Source organism: Leopardus geoffroyi, chromosome E3 (assembly GCF_018350155.1).
Source record: "Leopardus geoffroyi isolate Oge1 chromosome E3, O.geoffroyi_Oge1_pat1.0, whole genome shotgun sequence".
NCBI classification, from domain to species: Eukaryota; Metazoa; Chordata; class Mammalia; order Carnivora; family Felidae; genus Leopardus; species Leopardus geoffroyi.
The window spans coordinates 32,924,392-32,947,086 of NC_059340.1; the positions used below are offsets into that span (position 1 = coordinate 32,924,392).

A 22,695-nucleotide genomic window follows, 5' to 3' on the forward strand; every position below is an offset into this window, starting at 1 on the left:
AAACAGGCATCAGGGCTGGTGCAACTATAGCTGAACAGACAGCTCCCCCTGCCACCAGGAGAAAGCAGACTTATCCTGAATCAGGACTTCTGACCAAGTGGGTCATGCTCCAGCAAAAAAGCAACAAGAGCCAAGCTGGCAGCACTCTGTGCAGATGGCAAAGCTTCTGGTCCCTTCCAGGCTCACCTCAGCCAGGGCAGGATTGTAGCTTGACTGAGGACCAGCTCCCAGCATAGAGCAGAGGAAAACATCCCCTCTGCAAGGCTTACGGTGCTTCAACTTACTGATCCCCAAATAACAAACTGCCCACCAAAGCTCAGGATGCCATAGAAAGATCCTTTCCAAATAGACAGGACTTGGGGCCAACGTGGTCTCTGCTGGGGGTGCTGCGAGGAGTGGGGGGCTGTAGAACCCTGGCCCCTGTCCTACCGGACAAAGAATAAGGAGGCAGTGATGCTTTGTGACTCCCAAGTCTGGGTTATAAAAAGGATGCTTCTCCCTGTGGTCCATGGTTCCTGTCCCTGTCCCTGTCTCTCTTCGGTTTTGGGTGATCGCCCTTCGGCACAGCCACTGTGCTAGGAGGAAGTCCAAAGCAGCCCGCATGGAAAGGTCCTCCTCTGGCAGTTCCTTAGAGACCCCAGCCCCCCGACCCCCAGTCAGCACGGAGTGACCGGGCCTTCAAATGATGCCAGCCCCAGCCTTCAAGCTGCCCCAGCTGACACTGAGTGGGGCGGAGACGAGTTGTGCACTAACCCCCCCCCCCCCCCCCCCCAGCACAGCGCACATAACAGGCGTGTGAGCAGAGTAAACGTGTGTGTTGTTTTACCCCACTGCATTTTGGGGTAGTTTGTGATGCATTTAGATAACCGAACAGCGGGCAGCCCCCAAAACGGCGATCGTGGTAGAAACTCCAGCCGTGGACATGCCTGTGAGATGCAACGGGCCCTTTATACTGTAGTGAAAAAATGACCCAAGAAGTGAAGGCCGAGAGACAGGTGTGCTTCCGGCCCACTCCCCTCCCCCCACCATTAGGGCACCATCAGCTCTTTCTGGCTCAAGTCCAGTGTGTCTGGCCGGGCGGAGCTTCGACCTCGACAAAGTTAGTGCAAAACAGTGAGTCCTGCAGACGGACAGCAGCTGCCACAGACTCCCCGCCCGTCACAGGGAAATCGGCAGGTGGGGCCAGCCGCCCGTGTCCTGAGAGCACCCGGCATCCTTGTTAGGAGAGCAGTGCAGAGAAGTGACTTCTCCCCAGGCGGACAGGGACCTGGGGAGGCAGAGATGTGGCCGCCTCAATCCCTCACTCCGGCCCGGCCACGGCTGCCAGGAGCGTCCTGCGGGATGCCTCAGGGCCCCTGGGTGGCCTGCGTCACCACCGGTCGTGCACCCGTCCGTCGGGGCCGGCATCGACCTGGGCCCCGCAGGAGCCTGGAGCCGGGCCTGGGTCCGTCCGCAGAGCAGGCCAAAGGCCTTCCCGGAGCTGGGTGGGGGCCGGCCGTGAGCCGGTAGGGCCGGGCGCCAGGATGCTGAGGCTCACGGGCGATGGCCCAAGAAGCACCGCGTCCACAAACAACCAGTTCAAGGTCCAGCGTGGTCGGCGTCCTCAGAGAACATGCTGTGAGAGGCCAGGAGAAGGGGTAGGTCAGAAAGCTTTAGACGGCGCAGCTTGACCCAGGATGGAGTGCTGTCAGGATGGGGGTTGGCGCCTGGGTGGCTCAGTCGGTTAAGCGTCCAACTTCGGCTCAGGTCACGATCTCACAGTTCGTGAGTTCAAACCCCGTGTCAGGCTCTGTGCTGACAGCTCGGAGCCTGGAGCCTGGTTCAGATTCTGTGTGTCCCTCTCTCTCTCTGTCCCTCCCCGGCTCACGGCCTGTCTCTCTCTCGCTCAAAAAAAAAAAAAAGTTTAATAAAAAAGACGGGATGAGGTGGAGATGATGGAGGAGGGGGACATCACAGGTTAGGGGAGCGTGGAAGTGAGGGGACCGTCATTGCACAGAAACGTGTAGAGCAAATGCCTATGAGGACACTGCAGGACAGCCAGCAGGCTGAAGCAGCAGGGTGGCTTGGGGACCTCTAGAAACTCTTCTCAAAGCTAAGGGCTGTGGGCCGTGGACAGCCACCCCCACGCCCTGCCCCCACCTCCCACGCCTGGCCACAGGGAGGACGCCCAGAGCCCGAGTCCCCAAAGCCTTTAAAGTCACCTCCACCAATCGCAGGGGGACGCCCCAGATGCCACACGGTCCAGCTCCCACCCGCCGCCCCCACCCACTTTTTACGGACTCGGACTTCACATCACACTGACCCCAGCAGCCCCCGCGGCTCTCCCCGTCCCAGCCCACCTCAGTCACCTTGTCCCGGGCATCGCAGAGATCACTTCAGGCTGATCCGCGAATCCAGCTGCTGGAGGTGCTCGTGGACGCCAAACGGGATGGTGGGCGTCCACATCCTGCGGCGGGCATGGCATGCAGACGGGTTAGAGCAGAGACGGGGGCCCGGAGTCCCCAGTGCAAGCCCTCAATTCCCTCCTACCACCCTGAGGCCCCTTTCTTTAGACCTGGTTCTGCTAATGACTTGGCTGTGCGACCTCAAAAAGGTTAGTGAGCCTCTCTGCGCCTCGTTCTCCTCGTCTGTAAAGTGGGTCTCTTAAGATCTACCTCGGAAGATAGGAGTGATTCTGTACTGGAAACACCTTGGAACAGCATAAAGTACCGACACTGGACATCAGACATCGTTGGGACAAAATGCATAAGTTGGAACCAAACTGCCACGTTTTCCGGGTCCAAAATAATAGAAAACAAGTGCCTTCATCGCGTTCACCCTAATGCATTGGCCATTTTCAGGTACCAGCCGCTGTTCCGAGTGCTTTATACACCTAGATTATTTTAAACCTCAAAGAACTGCTTGGGGGTAAGCATTGTTCTCGCTCCCATTTTACAGACAAAGAAACTGAGGCCAGGTGCCACACTGGTGAGGGCCACAGTGGGGATTGAGCTCAGGGCTCACAGGAGGGCTGGCGGCCCTCTGCCCGCCGCGGGCTGATACTTACGCCAGCGTCTCCACGTGAGGGCACTTTCTCAGGCTGGCGGCCAGCTGCTGGGCCCCGGCGGCTGTGAAGTTGTTATACTGGACACTGGGGAGAGACACCCATCCTAGGGTCTGGCCCCCGTTCGGGGCTGTCCAGCCCCAGGCCACCACGCTCTCAGCAACCAGACCTCAGCCCCGCCCTTCCCAGGGTGCCAGCAGGAGAGCCCACAGCCCTGCCCCCGCAAGCCCCAGACCCCGGCCACCCACTGCCCAGGCGTCCATACTCACTCCAGCACCCGGAGGGACCCCATGTCTGGAAGCACGTGTGCCAGGCTCTCGGCTCCCATGTCACAGATGCAGTTATTGTATAGACTGCCAAAACAGAGGTCGGGGCAGGGGCCGGGGGTGCCGGGAGGTCAGGACCCAGGGGGATCCACACCCAGCTGGACTCCGGCCCCATTTTACGGAGGGGCAAACTGAGGCCCCGAGAGCGGAGGCTGCTCCTCTGGGGTCACACAGTGAGCCCAGGGAAGCAACGGGACTTTAGCCGAAGTAGCTTCCTGGCTGAGACTTCACAGGTTCACATCCCAGCCTCGGGGCTTGCTGCCTGTGTGACCTTTGGCAAATGACTTAACTCCTCTATGACTCAACTTGCTCCTCCATAAAATAGGCATGAGTAATTGTGGGGAGGAATAAATGAGTTATCGATGGCACAATACCCAGAATAGGACGGGCATGTGGAATGAACTTAATACTAGCTGTGGTTATTACTACGTCTGGGGCTGGGGAGGGGGCGTGGGCTCAGGATTATAAGAGTGACCGTGGATGGTATGACTAGCTGTGGGGATAGTAGGGGAGAGAAACACTCAGGGCCAGCTCGGGTTTCTGCGGCGTATCCCCAGCTGGTAAATAACATGATGGGTGTCACTGGTGCGATAAGCTGTACCCTCATCAACAACCGTCTTTTTAACAAGCCAGGTCTGCCTTGGTCCTCATTTCGAGGCCACGACTTGGCCATGACTCAGCCTCAGGGCCATACAGCCGAGCTGCATGTAAAAAGCAGCAGGTCTATACTGCAGCAAAGTGGATTCAGGCTAAGCTCCAGCGTCCCCCTGATGTCACAGGTTGGCCGGTACCGAGGGGAGGAAACAGGTCGAGGCTTTGCAGTTTCTTCCTGGGGTGGGTCGTAGGACCCAGGAGGTTCCCTGTCTGCCCAAGGACAGAGGATTCTTCCCATATTTCACTGATGCCAAGATATGCAGGTTCATATTTGAAGATCGTTGAGATCAGGATGTGTCTGATAATGAATGTTTAATTAGCAGCGTGTTGTCCTCTTAATGGGGTCTTACAGTGGATGGCATCTTAGATTGCATAAAGGATGAGGTCTTTTAAAGTGGCAGATCAGAGATTGCCCCGATATGCCCCACCAAAAGCCCCCTCCTGACCTACGAGGGCCTCCTTGCTCAATCTGACCTCCCCTACCTCTCCCACCTCATGTCCCACCCTCTGTCCCTCATTCCCGGGAGCCAGCCACATTGGCCCTTCTGGCAAAGACTCGAACTCTTTCCCACCTCAACGCCTTTGCATCTTCTGTTACCTCCTCCAGGAATGCTTGTCCCTGAGCGACTCCCACAGAAAGGGAAGGGGCTCCTGACCTCCTGGGTGAATTCACTACTCCCATTGTACCCTCTTGGGCCCTTTTTTGTTTCCTTCCCAGCATGAGTCGCTAGTTTAAAATATTTGTGCCTATGCTTACTTATTTATTATGCATGAATAATGCATGAATTTATTATGCATGAATAATATAATGCATGAATTTATTAGGCCTGAAGGCAAGAACTGTATCTGTTTTGTTCATAGCTGTATCTCCAGTTCCTAGCACAAGTTCTGACCCATGGTTGATATTAGAGGCAGTTAGATGCCCTGCACAACTCTAGGAAGTGCCAGTCCCATAGACTGCAAGTTGCACAATATACGACCCACACAGCTGCACATGGCAACCCTGGCTGGAAGGATAAAAAATGGATGTGTCAATAACTAGATGAACCAGACACCATCTCCCTTGGAAACATGACTCTGGCTGTCTTAGGCGGGTGGGGAGGGCTGAGGAGGGAGCAGGAAACTCCTCCCAGCCTGGGGAGAGAGGAGAGAGACAGAGCTGAATGACTGGGGCTCTGGTCCGAGCTCCCCCACCCCCCAATCTGTCCTGGGCCCATCAGGGAGCCAGGCGGGAAGTAATCAAAGAGCAAGAGGTGCTATGCCAAGGCCCACCAGAAGGTGGCAGTGCAGGCACTGTGTGAGCAACTAGAGCCAGCCAAGGCTGCCTTCTAGAAACCGGCACCCTGGGCAAAGGCTCAGTCCTGCCCTCCCCTGGGGAAAGAGGACCAGTATTTATGGTGCACCACAGCCAGGCACTGAACCAAGCCCTTTCCATAGGCCACTGGGATAGTACCCGTTTTCCAAAGGAGCCAACAGTCTCGCATGAGTAAGCAACTTGTCTAGTTTGCCAGGTGCTCTTTTCCCAGGACCTGCTATCCTCTCGTTGGGGGGGGGGGGGGGTCGTGGCATGGCCCAGCTGCAGGGGCCTGTGCTCATACTGGATTTTCGGTCAACCCCCCCACCACCTACCACAATGGCAAGCCACGCAACAGTCTGCAGGAACCGCCTCTGGCCCCAGTGCTGGGCTTCGCACCTGCACAGAGCGGGGCTCTCAGCCCTCCCCCAGCCCGCCAGCTCAGCGCCTGGTCGATGGGGGAGAGGGGGTGCCCACTCACCTGAGCCTGAGGAGGGACGCAGCCAGCGAGGGCAGGGCCTCGGCGAGCTTGCAGGCGCCCACGTCGGTGATGTTGTTCTGGGACAAGCTGCGGGGACGGGACAGCAAGGGCTCAGCACCAAACTTGTGCCCACCCACCCCAGGGTAGAGCCGGGGAACTCTCGCTTCCTCCTCGCAGGGTGGCCCGGAGCAGCAAACACGTGCCCATCTGCCTCGAGGGCGGTCGTGGGGAACAGGCTGTGAATGGCGCTGTGGGTAATGCGTGCTCTTAATAAAGAGATACTGTTCTGTCCCGTGGCTGAGTGGGAGGCGAGGGTGAGAACCAACGAGAAAGAGATCACACTCCCCCCCCCCCCCACACACACACACCTGTTCTAGGATTGGATACCATCCCCCTTTCCCCTTTGGCCCACAGCTCCACACTGTAAGTGAATAAGTATTCGTATTGTTTACTGCCTGATCTGTTTTGTTCCTGACTGTATCCTTATGCCCACATCGGTGCAAAGTACATGACAGGTGCTCGGTACATAAGTGGGGAAAAGATGACAGGAACGAGAGGTAGGACGGGGAGGGAAGGAAGGAGGTGGGGGGCGGGCAGGGAGAGAGGGAGAGCCAGCTTCCCCACAGTGTTACCTAGAATGCTATAAATTAGACGGGACGCCTCAGTGTCCCTGCATTCAAGGAAATCCCATAGTGAATCCTGCGGCTGTCCTGGGTCCTGATTATGAGGCGGAGCGTGCATAGACTTTGATGACAGTTTCAATAGACGACCATGTAGATTCTCCTACACTGTATCCATCCACTTCCCGAAACCCAGGACAGTTTGTTTGTTTTTTTCATAAATATTTATGGGGTGCCTGGATGGCTCAGTCTGTTAAGCATCCGACTTCAGCTCAGGTCATGATCTCATGGTTGGTGAGTTCGAGCCCCACGTCAGGCTCTCTGCTGTTCGTGTGGAGCCTGCTTCGGATCCTCTGTCCCCCCACCTCTCTCTGCTCCTCCCCCACACCCTCTCTCTCTGTCTCTCTAATAAACATTAAAAAAAAATAAAGGTCTGCTATTTTGGTATGTTTTGGTGACAAATTCTAGTCCGTTTTTCCTCCTTCACCAGCCCCCTCCTCCCTGTCATTTTCTCTCCCTACGTGTTAATTATGTTCATCACTGTGCACTTCATAATTATAGATTTATTTGTTTGCTCACTTGTTTACTAGGAGATCCCTGAGGTCAGGGGCATTGTTTTGTTTAAAGATGGGAAGCTGGGTCTCCAGGCCCTCCAGTGGTGCCTGCACAGGCACAGAGGAGGCGCTCCTGCAGCATTTGCTGATTAAAATCTTTTTTTTTAATGTTTATTTATTTTTGAGAGAGAGAGAGAGAGAGAGAGAGCGTGAGTGGGGGAGGAGCGGACACACACACACACACACACACACACACACACAGAATCTGAAGCAGGCTCCAGGCTCTGAGCTGTCAGCACAGAGCCCGACGCGGGGCTCGAACTCATGAACTGTAAGAACATGAGCTGAAGTCGGACGCTTAACCGACTGAGCCACCCAGGCGCCCTGTGCATTTGCTGATTAAATTAGCACGATGCTCGAGCGCACGCGTGACTGCATCAGGAAGCAAGTGAATGACTGCATGGCTGGGTGGACACAAAATAAAACGAAAGCCAAATGCCGCAGGAGGGGCAGCCCCGGCACTCACTTGAGGGTCTCCAGGGCCTTGAGCCGCGGGAAGGTGGCCGACAGCTGCTCGACACCCTCGTCGCCAATCTTGTTCTCGCTCAGAGAGTCCAGACTGCAGGTGGCATCAGAGGGAGGAGCCGTCAGCCTGCCAGCTGACCAGCAGCCCCCTCCCATGCCCACCACCCCCCACCTTGGACACGCCACAGGCAAACTTTTGAGAGCCGGTCTTCATCCCCCAGGGGCGCCAGCTGGCCAACAAGGGGACGTGGTTCTGACTCTCCAGGGAACTGAATCATTCCTCCCTCCGCTTCACCCCTGGAGGCCTCCTGAGCTTTGACAGCTGCCTTAACCTCTTGGGATCACCATCGTGCAAGGGGATCGTGCTCCCCGACCCCGCCTCCCCATGGGGAAGGTGGGAACAGCACGTGAGATCCAGGACGGAAGAGTCTCAAAGGTCACGAAAGGATTCCACTGTTTTGTTACTGGGGATTCTCATCCATAGCTTCCCTGCGGTAGGGGCCTCCGGCCATTCCCACCAGCCGTACTGAGGAGGCAGCAGGAGAGAGGGAGGAAGGGCCAGATACAGAAAGACTTTCTTTGCACACTTTCCTCAGGGCCAGGGTTTGGGGTTATTGAAACCAGAGGTTGCCGGGAAGGTGCCCGAGTCCATACTCACTCCAGATGCTGAAGGGAGGAAAAGGCCTCGAGGATCCTCACCAGCTTGGGAAAAGCCTGGGGGCCTGAGACGGGGCCCAGCCTAGGAGGCAAAGAGCGGACGTCAGAGCCTGGAACAGCCATAGCTCCTTAATTTGGCCCCAGGGTAGGCTGGAAACGGCACAGAAGGCAGGCTCACCCGAGGTCTCTTCCCATTCCTGCCTCCCTAGGGCCTTCCCTCCCCTGACCCCCACCAGATGCCACCCAATCCCTTTTGTTCCAAAGCCCCCCAGGCCCCAAGAGGCCAGCTGGGCTCCTGGCCTGAGGACGTGGTTCCCGCATTCTGGCCTGACCACCCACCAGTCTTGAAAAAACACGGCTTACTGATTTGCCATTACATTTTACTAACAAACAAAACTGTTTATGGAGCACTTATTACGTGCCAGGCAAATGCTGGATCCTTCGCTCACATTAGATTTCATCCCACCCGCACCAGGACTCTGAGCTGAGGGTGCTTCTTAATCCCGTTTTACAGATGGGGAAACCGAGGCACAGAGAGGTTACCTAATCCACACAAGGTCTCACAGCCTGGATCGACATCCACGCCTGACCTCCAGGGAATGAGAAAAATAAAGACGCCAGAGGGCTGTTTTGTCCTGCTCTTAAAATACAAGGTTAAGCGTCCCCAATGTGAAGACCGGTCTTTGATTCTGAAATGTCATAAAATGCCCCTTCCTAGAGAAAAACTTGCTTGTTTGAACGAACACCCTTGATAAAGACGAAAAGATGGTAACTGAAATCTCAGTCTGGGAACCGCCAGCCTCACTAAAAGGTCGCGAGGCAGGAGGAGTCCAAATTCTGATTTGAACTACGGGCGATACCACTTGGCTCCCGTGGGGCCTTGTGGGCAACTCCCTTCACCTCCGTCTCTGTGTCCTCAGATTCAGCCCCCATCTCAAGAGCTTGTCGGAAGGATCACAGAATTCACGCATCGAATGTCGATTCCGTGTCTACAGACAGGTAACAGACAGAAATCCTGGCCCTCGTGGAGATGACAGTCTGGGGTGGGGTCCGGGGGGCAAGACGGATGAAGAAATCGGTAAGTTGTCTGGTGCGGGAGACAATAAGTAATACAGAGAAAAGTACGGCAGTGAGGGGGGTGAAATCGTACTTTGAAACATGGGAGTGACATGGCCTCGCTCAGTGGAAACCAGAAGGAAGTGAGAAAGTCTGGGCGTGGGGCGTGCAGATACCTGGGGAAGAGCATTGTGCGCAGAAGACACAGGCCGTGCAAAGGCCCAGAGGCCGGTTGGTGCCTAGTGAGGTTGGAAGCCAACCTGGAGACTCATAGGGCTGGAGTGGAGTGAGCAGGGAAGCTAGCCCGGGAAACTGACGGGTGGGGAAGCAGATGGGGGCCGAATCCGGGAAGAACCCTCTCCCCCAGCAGAACCCACGGCCTCATCTCCAGACAGATGGGGCCTGCGTGCTATCTGGCACCGCGGCTGCCCGTCACACACCCGAAATAGGTCTTTCCTTCCTTCCTTCCTTCCTCAGAACTTTCTCGTGGCTTCTGGCCTCCAGGTGGCTAGTCTCCTGGTTCTGGGCCGTTCCACTTCACAACTCTTGTTCCCCAGAACACAGTTTCGGCCTCAAACTAGGGGCTTTTTATGCTGAAAATACTTCAAAGCCAGAAGGGGCCCTTGGTGATTGTTTTCATACATTTCCTCTTTTCGGCAACATTGTTGTCTCTGCACAAACGTGGCACCTTGTCTCTGTTCAAAACAAGAAATGCTTGGCTTTTTCTGGGGCGCGGGGGAGCAGAGACCACGAGGGGCAGGCTGCTTGCGGGGGACCAGCGGGGGGCCTTGGGCAAGTCGCTTAACCTCGCTAGGCCTCAGTTTCCTCATCTGTAAAACGGGGGAAGATAGTGACTAGCTCCCGGATCACCTACGAAATGCGTTGAGGACACTGTAGGCGTTTAATAATTTCTTCCTAATCATTAGAGGTGACTTTTAGATCCCTAACCAGGATCGCCCACGAATTTAGCTTCTTCCTCTGTTGGGGCAAGAGCCCGACTGACCTGACTTCTGTAACTCCGGAGAGTTGACACCCTCTAGGCCTCAGTGTCTTCATCTGTACAATGGGGAGAGAGTAACCATACCTGCATTCTGCATGGCCTCCCCGCCTGGCTCCTTCCTCCTCCGTCCTCAAGCTTCAACCCTTCAGTCACCTTCTCTGCAAAGTCCCCTTTGACCTTCCCCTCAAATCTGTACTCCCAGCCCCTGAGTCACTGCCACTGACCGCAGGAGGTCATAATTGTCTATTTACACTAGACTGCAGCCTCACCAAGGACAGTAGCCTGGGTCAGTTGAGTATATCTGCCCAGTGAATGAACGGGAAGGAGGACGTTCACCGGTAAACGGGCCATGTAGCTTCACACCCGAGAAACTGCAGCCCCAGCCTTGACCGGCCAGGCCCCAGATGCTGGATGCTGGTGTCCAGAGGGGCGAGGCCAGAGGCTAAGAATGATCTGGGGGACCCATCTCCATCCGGGTGGCACAGGCCCAGCTAATGCTAGATGAGACGCCTCATGGGGACCCGAGACGATTCACTCCTTTGCTTACGCAAACTCCAGTTTCTTTAGATCCCGGACTGCAGGGAGTTCTCCAGCCGTATCTTCTGAAGAACTTCTTGTCCTGGAGAGAACGGGCAGGCGATGTTAATGGGGAGCAGGCTCCTCGTCTGTCACTGAGCCCCTAAGTATTGCAAGATGCCTGCCCCCATGTCCCCAGATTCCCCAGAAGGTCTGCCTTCCTCGCGACTGTTGTGGTCCTGTTAGAGACACCTCAGAGGGGGGACGCCTGGGTGGCTGAGGCGGTTTAGTGGCCGACTTCCGCTCAGATCATGACCTCACGGTTCGTAAGTTCCAGCCCTGCATCGGGCTCTCTGCTGTCAGCACAGAGTCTGCTTCAGATCCTGTCTCCCTCTCTCTCTGCTTTTCTCTCTCTCTCTCTCAAAAAAATAAACATAAAAAAAAAAAAAAACAAAACCAAAAAACCTCAGACCAGGACATCAGGAAGGCATTACTGCAGGGTTCATGGAAAAGAGCCTCCGGGTAAGCACTTAACAATACCCAGCCCAGACAGCACGTAGTAGGTGCTCAAACAATGGATGAGGACAGAATGAGAAAACGTTGTTCTGTCCTTAAGTTTCCTCTGCCCCCTGGACCTTAGAGCTCTGTCAGCCACAAAATGGGAAGGATCTGGGCCCCGGCTGCCTTGAAAGGTGGCCATTGATATCACTTCTATTACCAGAAGGAGAAGGCATTTCCTTAACTCTAAGCAGGGAATCTCTCGCTGGCTTTGGCTGAGAACGAATGGGGTTCGTGGTGGCAAGTTTTGGACGGCACACAGCGTGATCGGTCCTGGAGGCTCCGCCCGGGGGGGAGGGGTGACCGCTGCCTGGAGGAGGGCACGGGATGTCCCAAAGGACATACTAACGGCCAGGTTAATATCGGGTCCTGTCTGTCCTCACCCTGCATGTTCTGAGCCGCCTCTCATGCCTCCTCCTCCTCACCTCTGGATCTGCACGAGGTTGCCCAGATCTTCCACATCCTTCACAGACTTGGCCTTGAAAGGCTCGATGGTGAACTTCTCTTCCACCGCCCGGAGCAGCTTGGCCTCCCCACGCTGCTGTAGAGACTCCCACAGCCCCACCATGTCACTCAGCGCAGCCCTGTGGAGGAAAGGCCTCAGACCCAGGCACAAGGACTGGGCTAGACCATAACGGAGGGGCAGCTCCATGAAGGGACCTCCTACCCATTCAGATACTTTCTGTTCCTCAATTGCATCCCTACTTCAGGAAGCCCCCCAAGACCACTCCAGCTCTTATTGATTCCTCCCTTTTCTCAACTCTCCCAGTGGTTTTGTTTCCCTTTTTGCTTTGGCTACCAGGAAGCCCCGTGCTAAAATCTTGGTGGAACCACTACAGTGGTTTAGGACCTTACAGCTTGGGTAATGTATGTTTAGGCAGCTGGTGGGAGAGATTCTCTGTAGATTAGGCTGAAGTGACCAAACACATCCCTGAAGGATTTAAATGAGCCAAGTTAAGGGATCAAAGGGCTACGTAGAGTATGGTCAGATGTCAGTTCTTGAATAGAAAGCAGAATGGAAAAGGAGAGAATGGAGGTGGGGGGAGGCCAAGGGGTGGCTGTGGCCTCGATCTCCCCATGACAAAATGGTGGCTTGATTAGGGGACAGAGAGAAGAAAATGAATTTGAGCCCAGATCAGTCTTGGATTCTAAATGTGGCCCCGTGCCCGGCACATGACAGGCCTCCAAATAGTGGTGGAAGAGGCTGCTCTTCCCTCGCTGTGTGACCTGGGGAGAGCTGCTATCCCTCTCTGAGCCTTGACTTCCTCATCTTAAAAAAATGGAAGGAATCACCCCTGCCCCTGCCCCTGCCCCTGCCCGGCTACGGTGCATAGGAAGTGACACCCCACAGAGCCAGCACTGGGCACAGCACCAAGACCGTAAGCGGAAGCCCCCTCCCTCGGCCCCTGCCCCCACCTGAAATGGGTGACGCAGCTGAGTCCCACGAGGCTCCCCAGTCCAGGGGGGTCAATGCCAGTGCTGCAGAGGTCCAGGGAGAAGTCTCGGCCCGCCGCCTCCAAGGCGCTGCCCAGGACATAGGTGTGGGGAGGCGTGAGCCGGGTGCCCACGAAGGAGAGGCGGGCGGGGAGCCCCTGCACCACGTGCTGCCAGAGCCCAGCGTCCAAAGTCTCATGGGTGCAGTGCAGCAGCTCCAGCAGCTGTCCGGCCCGCAGCGTCCCCGGCTGCAGCCGCTTCAGGTACCTGGTGAGCACTTTCTGCTTCCTGTCCTTCAGGGTGGCCGCAGCAGGCCCCGCCAGGGCCCCGAGGCAGTCGGTGTGCGGCTGGAAAACCAGCCCGGCCAGGAACCGCGGCACGCCCTCCAGCCAGTTGTCGTAGGGCCTCTTCTTCCTCGGGGTCAACGCCAAGTACTGCGGCAGCTCCTTGTCCTTGATGTCGCTGCTCAGGGCCAGCCACACGGCCCCCAGGAAGCACTGCAGAAGGAAGCTGGAGAAGGCCAGCCCCACCGCCGCGGCCCCTGGGGCGGGTTGCACCAAGCCCTTGGCCACGGCCCAGGCCCTCGCCTCCTCCGACGGGAACTGGCTCTCCAGCAAGGTGCCCCGGTGTCTGCGGCCCAGCTCCCAGGCCAGCCTGGCCAGTCCCGCCAGGGCCCCCGGGGGGCTGTCGCGGGCGGCAGGGCCGAGCAGGCCCACGTAGAGTCCCGTGAGCGTGGAGGGCAGCTCCGTCTCGCCCCCCAGCTCCGGGAGGGCCTCGAACAGCTGGCCCACGGCCCGGCACAAAGTGGGGCTGTGGCAGTGGCTGAGGAGGAAAGGCTGACCCTGGAGGAGTTCCAGGGCTCTCTCTCGGCGCTCGGTCGCCCCTGCGTGCTCCAAGTAGCGTGTCAGGTAGGTCTTGGCCTGCTCGGCTGAGAAGCCGGCCACCTCGAACAGAGCGTCGGCCTTGCTCAGGCTCTGGGCCAGGCGGCCCCGGGGCCGGGCCGTGAGCAGCAGGGTGCAGCCTCGCAGCAGCTTACGCTGGAAGAGGCCCGCCAGCAGTCCCTGGACGGAGTGGGGTTCTGTGCACACGGGTCCACATGCGCTGTGCAGGAGGCCGTCTTGGCCTTCGAGGCCCTCGGAGGCATCCAGGATGAGCAGAACCCGGTCGGGCCTCCTCCAGACGTGGCCGAAGACCTCATCGTCCACCGGCAGCGGCCGGGGGCCCAGGGAGAACAGCAGATCCTGCAGGCGGTAGGTGTCCCCCCCACGGTCCAAACAGTGGCAGGGGAGGTAGAAGACGAAGTCGTACTGGGGCAGCTGGCCGCGGGCCCAGGCCCGGCTCGCTTCCCGGGCCCAGCGACTCTTCCCCTGCCCCGCTTTACCCAGCACAGCGATCACCTGCGTCTCCCGTGGCCGCCGGCGGTCACCCCCCGCCAGCAGCACCTCAGCCAGGCCCCCGCGGGCCGGCTGCCGCTCTGCCCAGTCCGGGGTGGCCAGCTCCCTCTCCTGGCTTTTGCTGCTGCTCCTTTCCAGCCGCGCCCTCACCAGTTCCACCTCCACCAGGATGCCTTCCGGGCCTGCGGGCTCAGCCTGGTACATGTCCCGAAGGGCGCCGCAGAACTTCTCCACCCGCTCTGCGAAGACCCAAGGGTGCGTGTGTGTTGGGCGGGGAGGGTGCCGGTGGCAGGGGCGGCCGCTCCGAGGACAGCCGAGGGGCCAGCCCGACCGTCACCAGCTTCTTCACCCACTGCCTGCTTTGTTACTGCTTCATTCAGCTACCCAGACATCTGTCCGTCCGTTCGTCCGTTCACTTCCGCACCCATCATTCGTTCGCTCGTCTTCTCCCTCGTTTATCCATCCACCTGCGCATGTACTCACTAACCCCCTTCTGCTCTCGCTCGCGACAGGAAGGCCACAGGGCAGGGGGGCGGGGTTAAGGGTGAAGACAGTGGAATCCGCGTATCTGGTTCAAACCCCATCTCTACCGCTAATTCGCGCGACCTTGAGCCTGTTACGGACCCCGCTACGTCTCGGGGGATGGCCCCGGTCGCTCCTCACGTGCAAAGCGGGGACAACCCTAGGGTTGTTCACGGCGTGCGTGATTCGATCTGTCTACCGTGCTTGGGAGGGTACGTGGGACGGCATAAGACACAGGGACTGGGCCATTCCCCCATCCCACCTTCCTTCAGTCCCCTCCCCAGTGTCGGCTCCTTCCTTCGCCCGCTGACCCAATTACCACTCTCCCCTCATTCGTGCCCTCAGCCTGGAGAACAAGAGGGGTGGGGCAGAATCAGATGAGCAAGCCAACAAAGACAGGCTGAGTGAATGAGGGAAGTGGGGTCCCCCCGCCCCGGGGCACAGAGAGTCAGCCAGCACTCACCAGGCCATTTTGGGAGCTGGCTGGAGACCTCGTGAGCTGCCGGGGATCGGGTAGGGGACATCTGCTCCTCTGAAGATGAAAAAGTTAGGGTAAGGGGCGTGCCCTGGGACTGCCCCATCTTCCAGGGGGCATGCCGTCCCCTGAGCGTCCCAAAGGCAGAACGGACAGGGGAGAAGTGTCCCCCAGACAAAGGTCATAAGGTGGTGACCTAAGGTTGTATCCTACCCAAAGACACCTTTCTGGGCCAGCTGCACTGTTAAAAATTTCACCAAAGTTGTAAAACTCACAATAGCTATGGAAAAATCGAGGTTTGCAGACTCTGCTGACAATTCAGAAGATCTGGCCATGCTGGGGCTGCTTTTCTGCCGGGGGGGAATTAGCTAAAGGCCGCGACGCTCCTCGCACACCCTCCCATGCCCCCCATTCCCTGGAGACGCTCCCTGCCTCGTTTTACCCATAAAGGCAGCCTGTTTGTCTCTGCGGGTAAGCTCAGCTCACGGACCTGACCGGGGCGATTCCTTCCCCCAGTGCCTCAGTCCTGCTTCCTGTGACTCTCCCGGGCCCCAGGCGTCCTTACCTGTCACATCTGCACGGGAGGTCAGAGCTGGTTCCGGCATTCCGGGGAGGTCAGCGGCAGACGGGGCAAAGGGGCTGGTGGAGCCGGGCCGTTCTGGGGATTTGGGGAGGCTGTGTATGGCGGGGCTGCTGGAAGGAAGCACCTGGCTGGCCTGGGGCACCTCACCTACATCGGGACCAAGAGAAGTGTCAGAAGAGCCAGGTACCCACCCAGGAACCCACTCGGGTCATCCCCATCCCCATCAGGCTGTGTGGCTCGGGAAGTCTGGGGAGGAGACAGGGGAACTTCCAAAAGAAGACAGTTTCAGGACAGGACTGAGAAAGGACCTCCGGGGTTACATCTAGCTCAGTGAGACTTGATTTCCCCATCTGTGAAACGGACACAGTCAGCTCATAGGGAGCTTAGGGCAAGGGTCCTTCTAACACTCTTCCTGCACGATGGTCAGGGCTCACGTTCCTGGATGTCAGGGATGTTCCCTACCTCCTGGGGTCCCAGCACATCACACAACAACTGGCATATAACCTCTAAAGGATGCTCTTGAATTGGGTGCAAGTGCCCCACCCCCCCTCTGGCTCCACGCACTCTCATGTCCCCGAGAGCCCACACGAGACTTCCCCAGGACAACTCAGCGTGGTAGGTCAGCAGGGACCATCCTGCGGATCAGAAATGAGGCAATTCCGACAAAGCTGTGCAAGGATGCACACCGCTGTTCACCACACTGCACAAGACAGCGAGGGACAGCCCCAGCAACTCTTGTAAGCATCTCTTATCGTTTGGCTTGTGAACGAGCACGTATTGAGGTTGTGACTGTAAAATGTAATAAAGTTTAATAAAAAGAAAAAAAAAAGTGGGGTGCCCAGGTGGTTCGGTCGGTTAAGCATCCGACTATTGGTTTCGGCTCGGGTCATGATCTCATGGTTTTGTGAGTTCGAGCCCCACATTGGGCTCTGCGCTGACAGGGTGGAGCCTGCTTGGGATTCTCTCTCTCTCTCTGTCTCTGCCCCTCCCCTGCTCACGCTCTCTCTCTCTATCAAAATAAATAAACATTAATGAAAAAAAGATCACGCTCTCTCTCTCTCAAAATAAATATTAATGAAAGAAAGGAAGAAAGAAAGAAAGAAAGAAAGAAAGAAAGAAAGAAAGAAAGGCAAAACCCAGCTTAGTGGGGGGAAATGACACTTGGAAGGCCATAGGCACTGGATGGGTCATTCACCCAGACCACCTTGGGGAGCTCTGCTCTTCTCCTTTGATTTGTGGGAAATGGGGTCAGAGGAGGGCGTTCTGGGGAGGTTCACGAGAAGGTGCTAGGCTGCAGCTGCCTACTGCCTGAGGTTGGGGAGGACGGGATCAGGGAGTAGTCAGGGAGAGGGGTGGGGGGACCAGGCCTTGAACACTCACCTTGATAGATGACCATACCAGATACCCCTGTCCCAGCCCCTGAGATTTGCCAGAGACCCTGGGGCAGAGTGGGGACGATCTGGATGTGTCCAGCAGAAAGGCTCAGGCAGCTCAGCAAGGAACTGGAAGGGGGCCCTGTGAGAGACAAAGGTGGTGAGGTGGGATCCTCTGGAGCACCTGTGTCCATCTTCCTGTTTTGTGAGTATTTGATTGCCACCTGACTCCCTTTCTAAAGGGCTCTGATGTCCCCCAGAGCGGCAGCTGTGTCTGTCTTGCCCATGGCGGTGTCCCCAACACCTAGCGGAGTGGCCGGGCACAGGGAAGGTGCTTAGTTCGTAGCTGACCAGTCCCTGCCATGTCTCCCAGGGATGTGTCTCCTCCCAAGGCACATTCTCCGGCCCGGGCTGAGCTGATGGGGATCCAGAGGATGGGACTGGCTGGGATGGAAGCGGGTGACGTGGACGGGGTGGGGGTCCTGTCCCCGGCCGCCCCTGCCTTGACCACTCTTCAGACACCCCCAGGGGTGAAGCCTTACCCCCCCCCCCCACCAAGTTCCTAACCTACCAGGCATCAGGATGGTCTCCTCCAGCCACCTCTGGCTGGATGCTGGCTCCTTGTTGAACACAGCAGGGGGTGACAGGCAGGGCAGAGCTGAGGAGTCACTCACGGACCCCACCAGGAAAGTGCCAGTCACCATGGGCACAGCGAGGGGCTCAGCTGTGAGGAAGGAAGTCCTATCAGAATTAGAACTTTCTGAGGGCCGGGACTAGGCTTCCTCCATTCGACTATGAGCTGTTGCCTCACTCCGTCCCCGCTCAGGGGCTGGGCTCTCCACCTTTGCAATAACAACTGGGTGGGAGAAGGCGCGGGCCTGGGGGAGAGGCTCACTGAGGCACGGGGGCTCTCAGGAGGCCAGAGGGTGCTGGGTGACCAGCTGACTCTAGGTGACCCTGTACTCTAAAAGGAGCAGTGTGGCCTGAAGGGGCAGCGGAGCCAGGCAGGGGGCAGGGTCTCAGCTCTGACTCAGAATTAAGAAGAGGGGGTGTCGGGGGAGAGGCTTTGTAGGAGAAGCTGAATCTCCGAGCAGCCCTGAAACTGCAGAGCAGCGGCTATGGAATCATGATCTTGGTCTGAATCCCAACCCCGCCTCTCACTGCCTTGTGATCTCGGACAAGTGACTTCACCTCTCTGAGCCTTGGCTTTCAACTGCCAGTTTCTACACGCACCTAAAGAGGCCCTGGCTTTCCTGCCTCAAAGTCTCCCTGGGCACCCCCCACGCGGCTCACCCAGCTTCCTGTGCTTCGAGTCCATGGGCAGCTCCTCTGGGAAGGCTGCAGAGAGAACATCATGGTTAACTGCCCCAAGGAAGGTGTGGCCCAAGCCATGCGCGGCTCATGAACCCCAGCAGCCCGTACGGCCTTGCCCAAACCCCACCTTTCTTTGAGAGAGAGAGAGAGTAAGAGAGAGAGAGAATCTCAAGCAGGCTCCATACTCAGCATGGAGCCCAACATGGGGCTCGATCCCATGACCCTAGGATCATGACCTGAGCCGAGATCAAGAGTCAGACGTTGAGCCGACTGAGCCACTCAGGCGCCCCTGCCCAAACCACAGCTTGCGGCACCCAGGGAAATGAGGCACTGGCGGAACGCCAGTGTCCCTTCCTAGCTGTATGTCCCTTTGGGTCCCTTCCTAGCTTTATGTCTTTGCAACGTGGCCTCTGTGAGCCTTTGATCGCTCATCTGTGCAACGGGGGCGGGGATCCCTACCTTGCAGGAGCACACTGGAAACCCACAAGGTAAACATCCAGCCCCAGCACACCAAGGGAGGAAAACCCTATGCGTCCCTCAGCAAGGGGCTGATGAAACAAATCACTGTTCACCCACCCAGGGACATTCCACACAGCCCTAAAAAAGAACGAGAAGAATGTCCCCAGAATAAAATGAATGGATGAGCGGGTAGATAAAGACAGACAGATGGATAGAGACGTGTTAAGGCAAATAGAGCCAAACATCAACTGTAGGATGTTCGTGGTGCATACGTGGTTGTTGGCAACATGATTCTTTCACCCTTACTGTATGTTGAAAAAGATCACGATAAACTGCCGGGGAAAATATTTATCAAATTAAAAAAAAAAAAAAAAGCCAGCAAGCAAGAGGAACTTTCCAGAGGCCCGACCATGTGTTCTCCATCAGGGATACAGAACTGACCTCCCAGACACGTTAAATGAACGTGCAGAATGGCATTTAGTAAAACTGTGATGATGTGTGCGGGAAAAAAAATTTTTTACAGAGTTGGCTGATAGACATATAGAATATTTCCTTCTTTTATGTTTATTATTTATTTTGAGGGAGACGCAGAGAGAGTGAGCAGGCGGAGAGGCAGAGAGAGAGAGAGAGAGAGAGAGAGGGAGTCCCAAGCACGGCCAGCACAGAGACCAACGCGGGGCTCAAACCCAAGAACCGCGAGATCATGACCTGAGCCAAAACCAAGAGTTGGGTGCTCCACCAACCGAACCTCCCAGGTGCCCCAAGACAAACAGAATATTTCTAACAGGGTGAAAAGGAAAGTGGGAACATGGGTTGTTTTCAGGCAGGGAGACTGAGGAGCTGGGGGACAGGGGTGGGAGGGAGATGGGTTTTCACTGAATATTCTTTGCACCTTCTGAATTTCTACAGCATTTCTCTAGCCTGCCCCTGCTCTATCTGTTCAAAAATGAAGAAATAGGTATGAGTCCGACAGAAGGTCCAGAGCACTGGAAATACTCAATCAACTGTTACGCCCATTCTACAGATATTTGCAGTCAGTGGACATTTATTGACGGGCTACTGCGGGCACTGTGTTAGATTCCTGGGATGCAGTAACGAGTAAGGAAGACAAGACCCCTGTCCTCAGAGCAGGGGACTAGTCTAAAAGGCAATAAATACAGTAAGTCCAGATTGTGGCAAGCGCTAAGGGGCGAGGAGGGACACAAAGTAAAAATGAGTGAGGCGATCTCTGTGGAAGGGGAGTCAAAGCAGGCCTCCAGGAGGAGGTGACCGGTTAGCCAAGACCTAAAGAATGCAAAGGAACCCGCTTGGGAAGACCTGGGGAAAGGGCATTCCAGGCTGAACAGCAAATTCAGGGGGCCCTGGAGGCTGGGAAGCGTATGTGCGTTACAGGAACGGAAGGAAGCCAGCGCGGCTGGATGTACTAGCTCATGGGAATTTTCGAGAGGGGAAGGGCCAGACTGTAGAGGCCTTGCGTATGTATTTTGTGGCCATTGGAGGGTTAGCAGGACAGCAAAATGATCTGATTTGCGTGGAAAAGCCCGTGTTGACTGCCAGGTGAGGACACGTTAAGGAGGCCTGGAGACTGAGCAGGAGGCTCAGAGAGGCGCAGACACTTTGCTGAAGGCCACACAGACCATAAACAGCAGATGGAGATTCAATCCCAGTTCTTGCTGACTCCAGAACCTGTGTTTGAAGACACCTCCCTTAACCACAGGGTCACCAGGGAGGAGCATGAGGGGAGCGGTGGGTGGAACATCCAAACCCAGCAGAGCAGACAGGACATAACACGGGAAGCAGCCGGGAGCCACAGCAGGCTCTGGAGCCGAGGCACGGCCAGGAGTCAGGCAGGCTGAGGGCAGATCAGCGAGGGGCCTACTTACATCTTTTCTGACTTTTCTTTTCCTCCAGCGTCTCCACACTCTCGCCGATCATTTCTTCCAATCCTATATGCTCGACTTTGGAGAAAAACCCAAGACACCAACATACAGTCAGTGGGCGTCCAAGGTGAGCCTTCACTGTCCCTATATCGGGGCGGGATCTGACCACCCTTCAGAGGGTGACCGTCAGGTGTTACGACGCTCCCCAAGGAACAAGGAGGAAAGAGACGCGGGCTGAACCAAGAGTCCCCCGACTTACTGAAAATGCCTTTGCTCAGACCCTCCAGTTGTGAGTCCTGGAACACGTACTGGTCCAGTTCCGCTGCCAAGATCGGGAAAAGGGCAGTCGGTCAATGAGTTCTCTGCATGCCTTGTGTGCCAGACCTTGGGGCAGGCGCCAAGGAACGGTGGCCCCCCGGGCTTGGCACACACAGTGTTTGCAGAATGAACGATCACACGAACGAAGGGACACGGAACCTTTCCGGGCTCTGAATCCCGCTGAAGGGATGATACGCACCCGTGAAAAGTCACCTATTGCCATAAAGTAGTACAGGGCAGTATAGTACGGTTGTCACAGGGTTTTGAGTTTAAATTCAGCTCCACCCCCATTAGCCCCGTTAGCTGTGCAAACTGGAGCCAATCACTTAACCTCTCGGGGACTCCATTTCCTCATCTGCGTGATGAGAACGCCTGATGCCTACAATCCAGGGACGGGTGGTCTGGATTAGAGGCTCTACCCCCGAGTTAAGGCATCACGCGCAGGTAGCCAGCATACCGTAGGTGCTCTTTGCAAAATCCTTTTCTCAACACTTTACACCAAGCAGCTCATCCAATCCTCAGACATCCCACGAGGCAGGTGTGATTAGGTGATTAGTATACCCATTATGCACCTAGGGAAGCCTTCTTCTAGACCTATTCCAAGATGCTCAGATGACTGCATGCTCAGGCCAGGGCATGGCCTTCTAGAAGCACAGAGAAAGCCCACAGACTCAAGGGACGGACTTGGATGAAGCTTCTGCTTCCCTGGCTTTGGCCGCTTCCACTTCCTGGGAAGATGCTCTCGAGCAGAAAAGCCCCTAAATCCTAAGGAATGCTCAAATGCTTCATCAGTGCCTCCAGTTGTGAAGAAATATGAATGCCCTCAGCACCAAACACTTCTGCTTCCTCAAGTAAGTTCCCAGGACGGAAAGGAAGTGGGCAGACTTCTCAGTTCTGTAATTTCTGAGACACACACAGTTACCACTCCTCTCCATTTGCTGCTTTGTGTGCTACTGGATTAACTGTGCACTGGGGGAAGACTGGCCACATTCATGCTGAGCACAGACCTGCTCAGCGTTGTGGTTCTTGGGTTGCCAGGAAAAGGGCCGCTAACGAACAGTTGTGCAGATTGTTCACTGTACCCGGGTGCCCAGCAAGAGCACAAATGGAGGCCGCATCCTCCGAAGAAGGGACACCTTTTTCTAATTCAACAAAGCCTCTGTATGGGATAGTGGTGATCTTGCTGAGGAGGGAGACTTTACCCTACTCCCCTCTAAAAACACACACACACACACACACACACACATACACACACAAACAAAAACAAAAACAAAAACAAAAAACAAAAACAGAACCAACGGCAACACCTCTCTCCAAAGAGTTCTGCCCTTATCGGAAAGCAGAGCTCTTTTTAAAGCTGCAAATCAGCCTCTCAGCTTAAGCCTTAGAGAACCTCCCCACCCTAGACACTTTCCTTTTTGTGGCTAAAAATAAAGACTCTGAAATAAGAAAGACCTAGGTTTAAATCTCACATCTGCCCATCAGTATCTCTACTGCAGCCTTGGGTACACGGCTTCGCCTCTTTAAATTTCAGTTTCCTCATTTGTAAGGTGGAGATACTAATAATGTCTACTTCCTTCGCTGTGAGGATTCAATGCAGTAACACACACACAGTGTGAGCACGTAACAAGGACCCCCCAGATGGTAGATATGACAAAT

The 22,695-nt window shown here is 56.1% G+C and overlaps 1 protein-coding gene across 11 annotated transcripts in view; it reads right to left on the reverse strand.

Annotated features, from left to right (window-relative positions):
- Positions 1-815: 815 nt before the first annotated feature.
- The window catches only part of CIITA (class II major histocompatibility complex transactivator), a 46,384-nt gene continuing 24,504 nt past the window's right edge, over positions 816-22,695 (reverse strand). For 6 of the 11 annotated variants that reach the window (XM_045462179.1, XM_045462182.1, XM_045462187.1 and 3 more), the window contains 17 exons: positions 20,978-21,040; positions 20,722-20,796; positions 18,359-18,403; positions 17,637-17,789; positions 17,073-17,207; positions 15,675-15,839; positions 15,098-15,166; positions 12,701-14,351; positions 11,710-11,868; positions 10,758-10,829; positions 8,156-8,236; positions 7,499-7,591; positions 5,799-5,885; positions 3,313-3,396; positions 3,047-3,130; positions 2,340-2,446; positions 816-1,615 (listed from right to left, as the gene is read on the reverse strand). In XM_045462179.1, the coding sequence (XP_045318135.1) occupies positions 2,371-2,446; positions 3,047-3,130; positions 3,313-3,396; positions 5,799-5,885; positions 7,499-7,591; positions 8,156-8,236; positions 10,758-10,829; positions 11,710-11,868; positions 12,701-14,351; positions 15,098-15,166; positions 15,675-15,839; positions 17,073-17,207; positions 17,637-17,789; positions 18,359-18,403; positions 20,722-20,796; positions 20,978-21,040 (3,092 nt within the window). In that variant the 3' untranslated portion in view covers positions 816-1,615; positions 2,340-2,370. Of the gene's footprint in view, positions 1,616-2,339; positions 2,447-3,046; positions 3,131-3,312; positions 3,397-5,798; positions 5,886-7,498; positions 7,592-8,155; positions 8,237-9,650; positions 9,906-10,757; positions 10,830-11,709; positions 11,909-12,700; positions 14,352-15,097; positions 15,167-15,674; positions 15,840-17,072; positions 17,208-17,636; positions 17,790-18,358; positions 18,404-20,721; positions 20,797-20,977; positions 21,041-22,695 lie in introns of those variants that run through there. The other 5 variants (XM_045462180.1, XM_045462181.1, XM_045462188.1 and 2 more) reach the window with 5 other exon arrangements.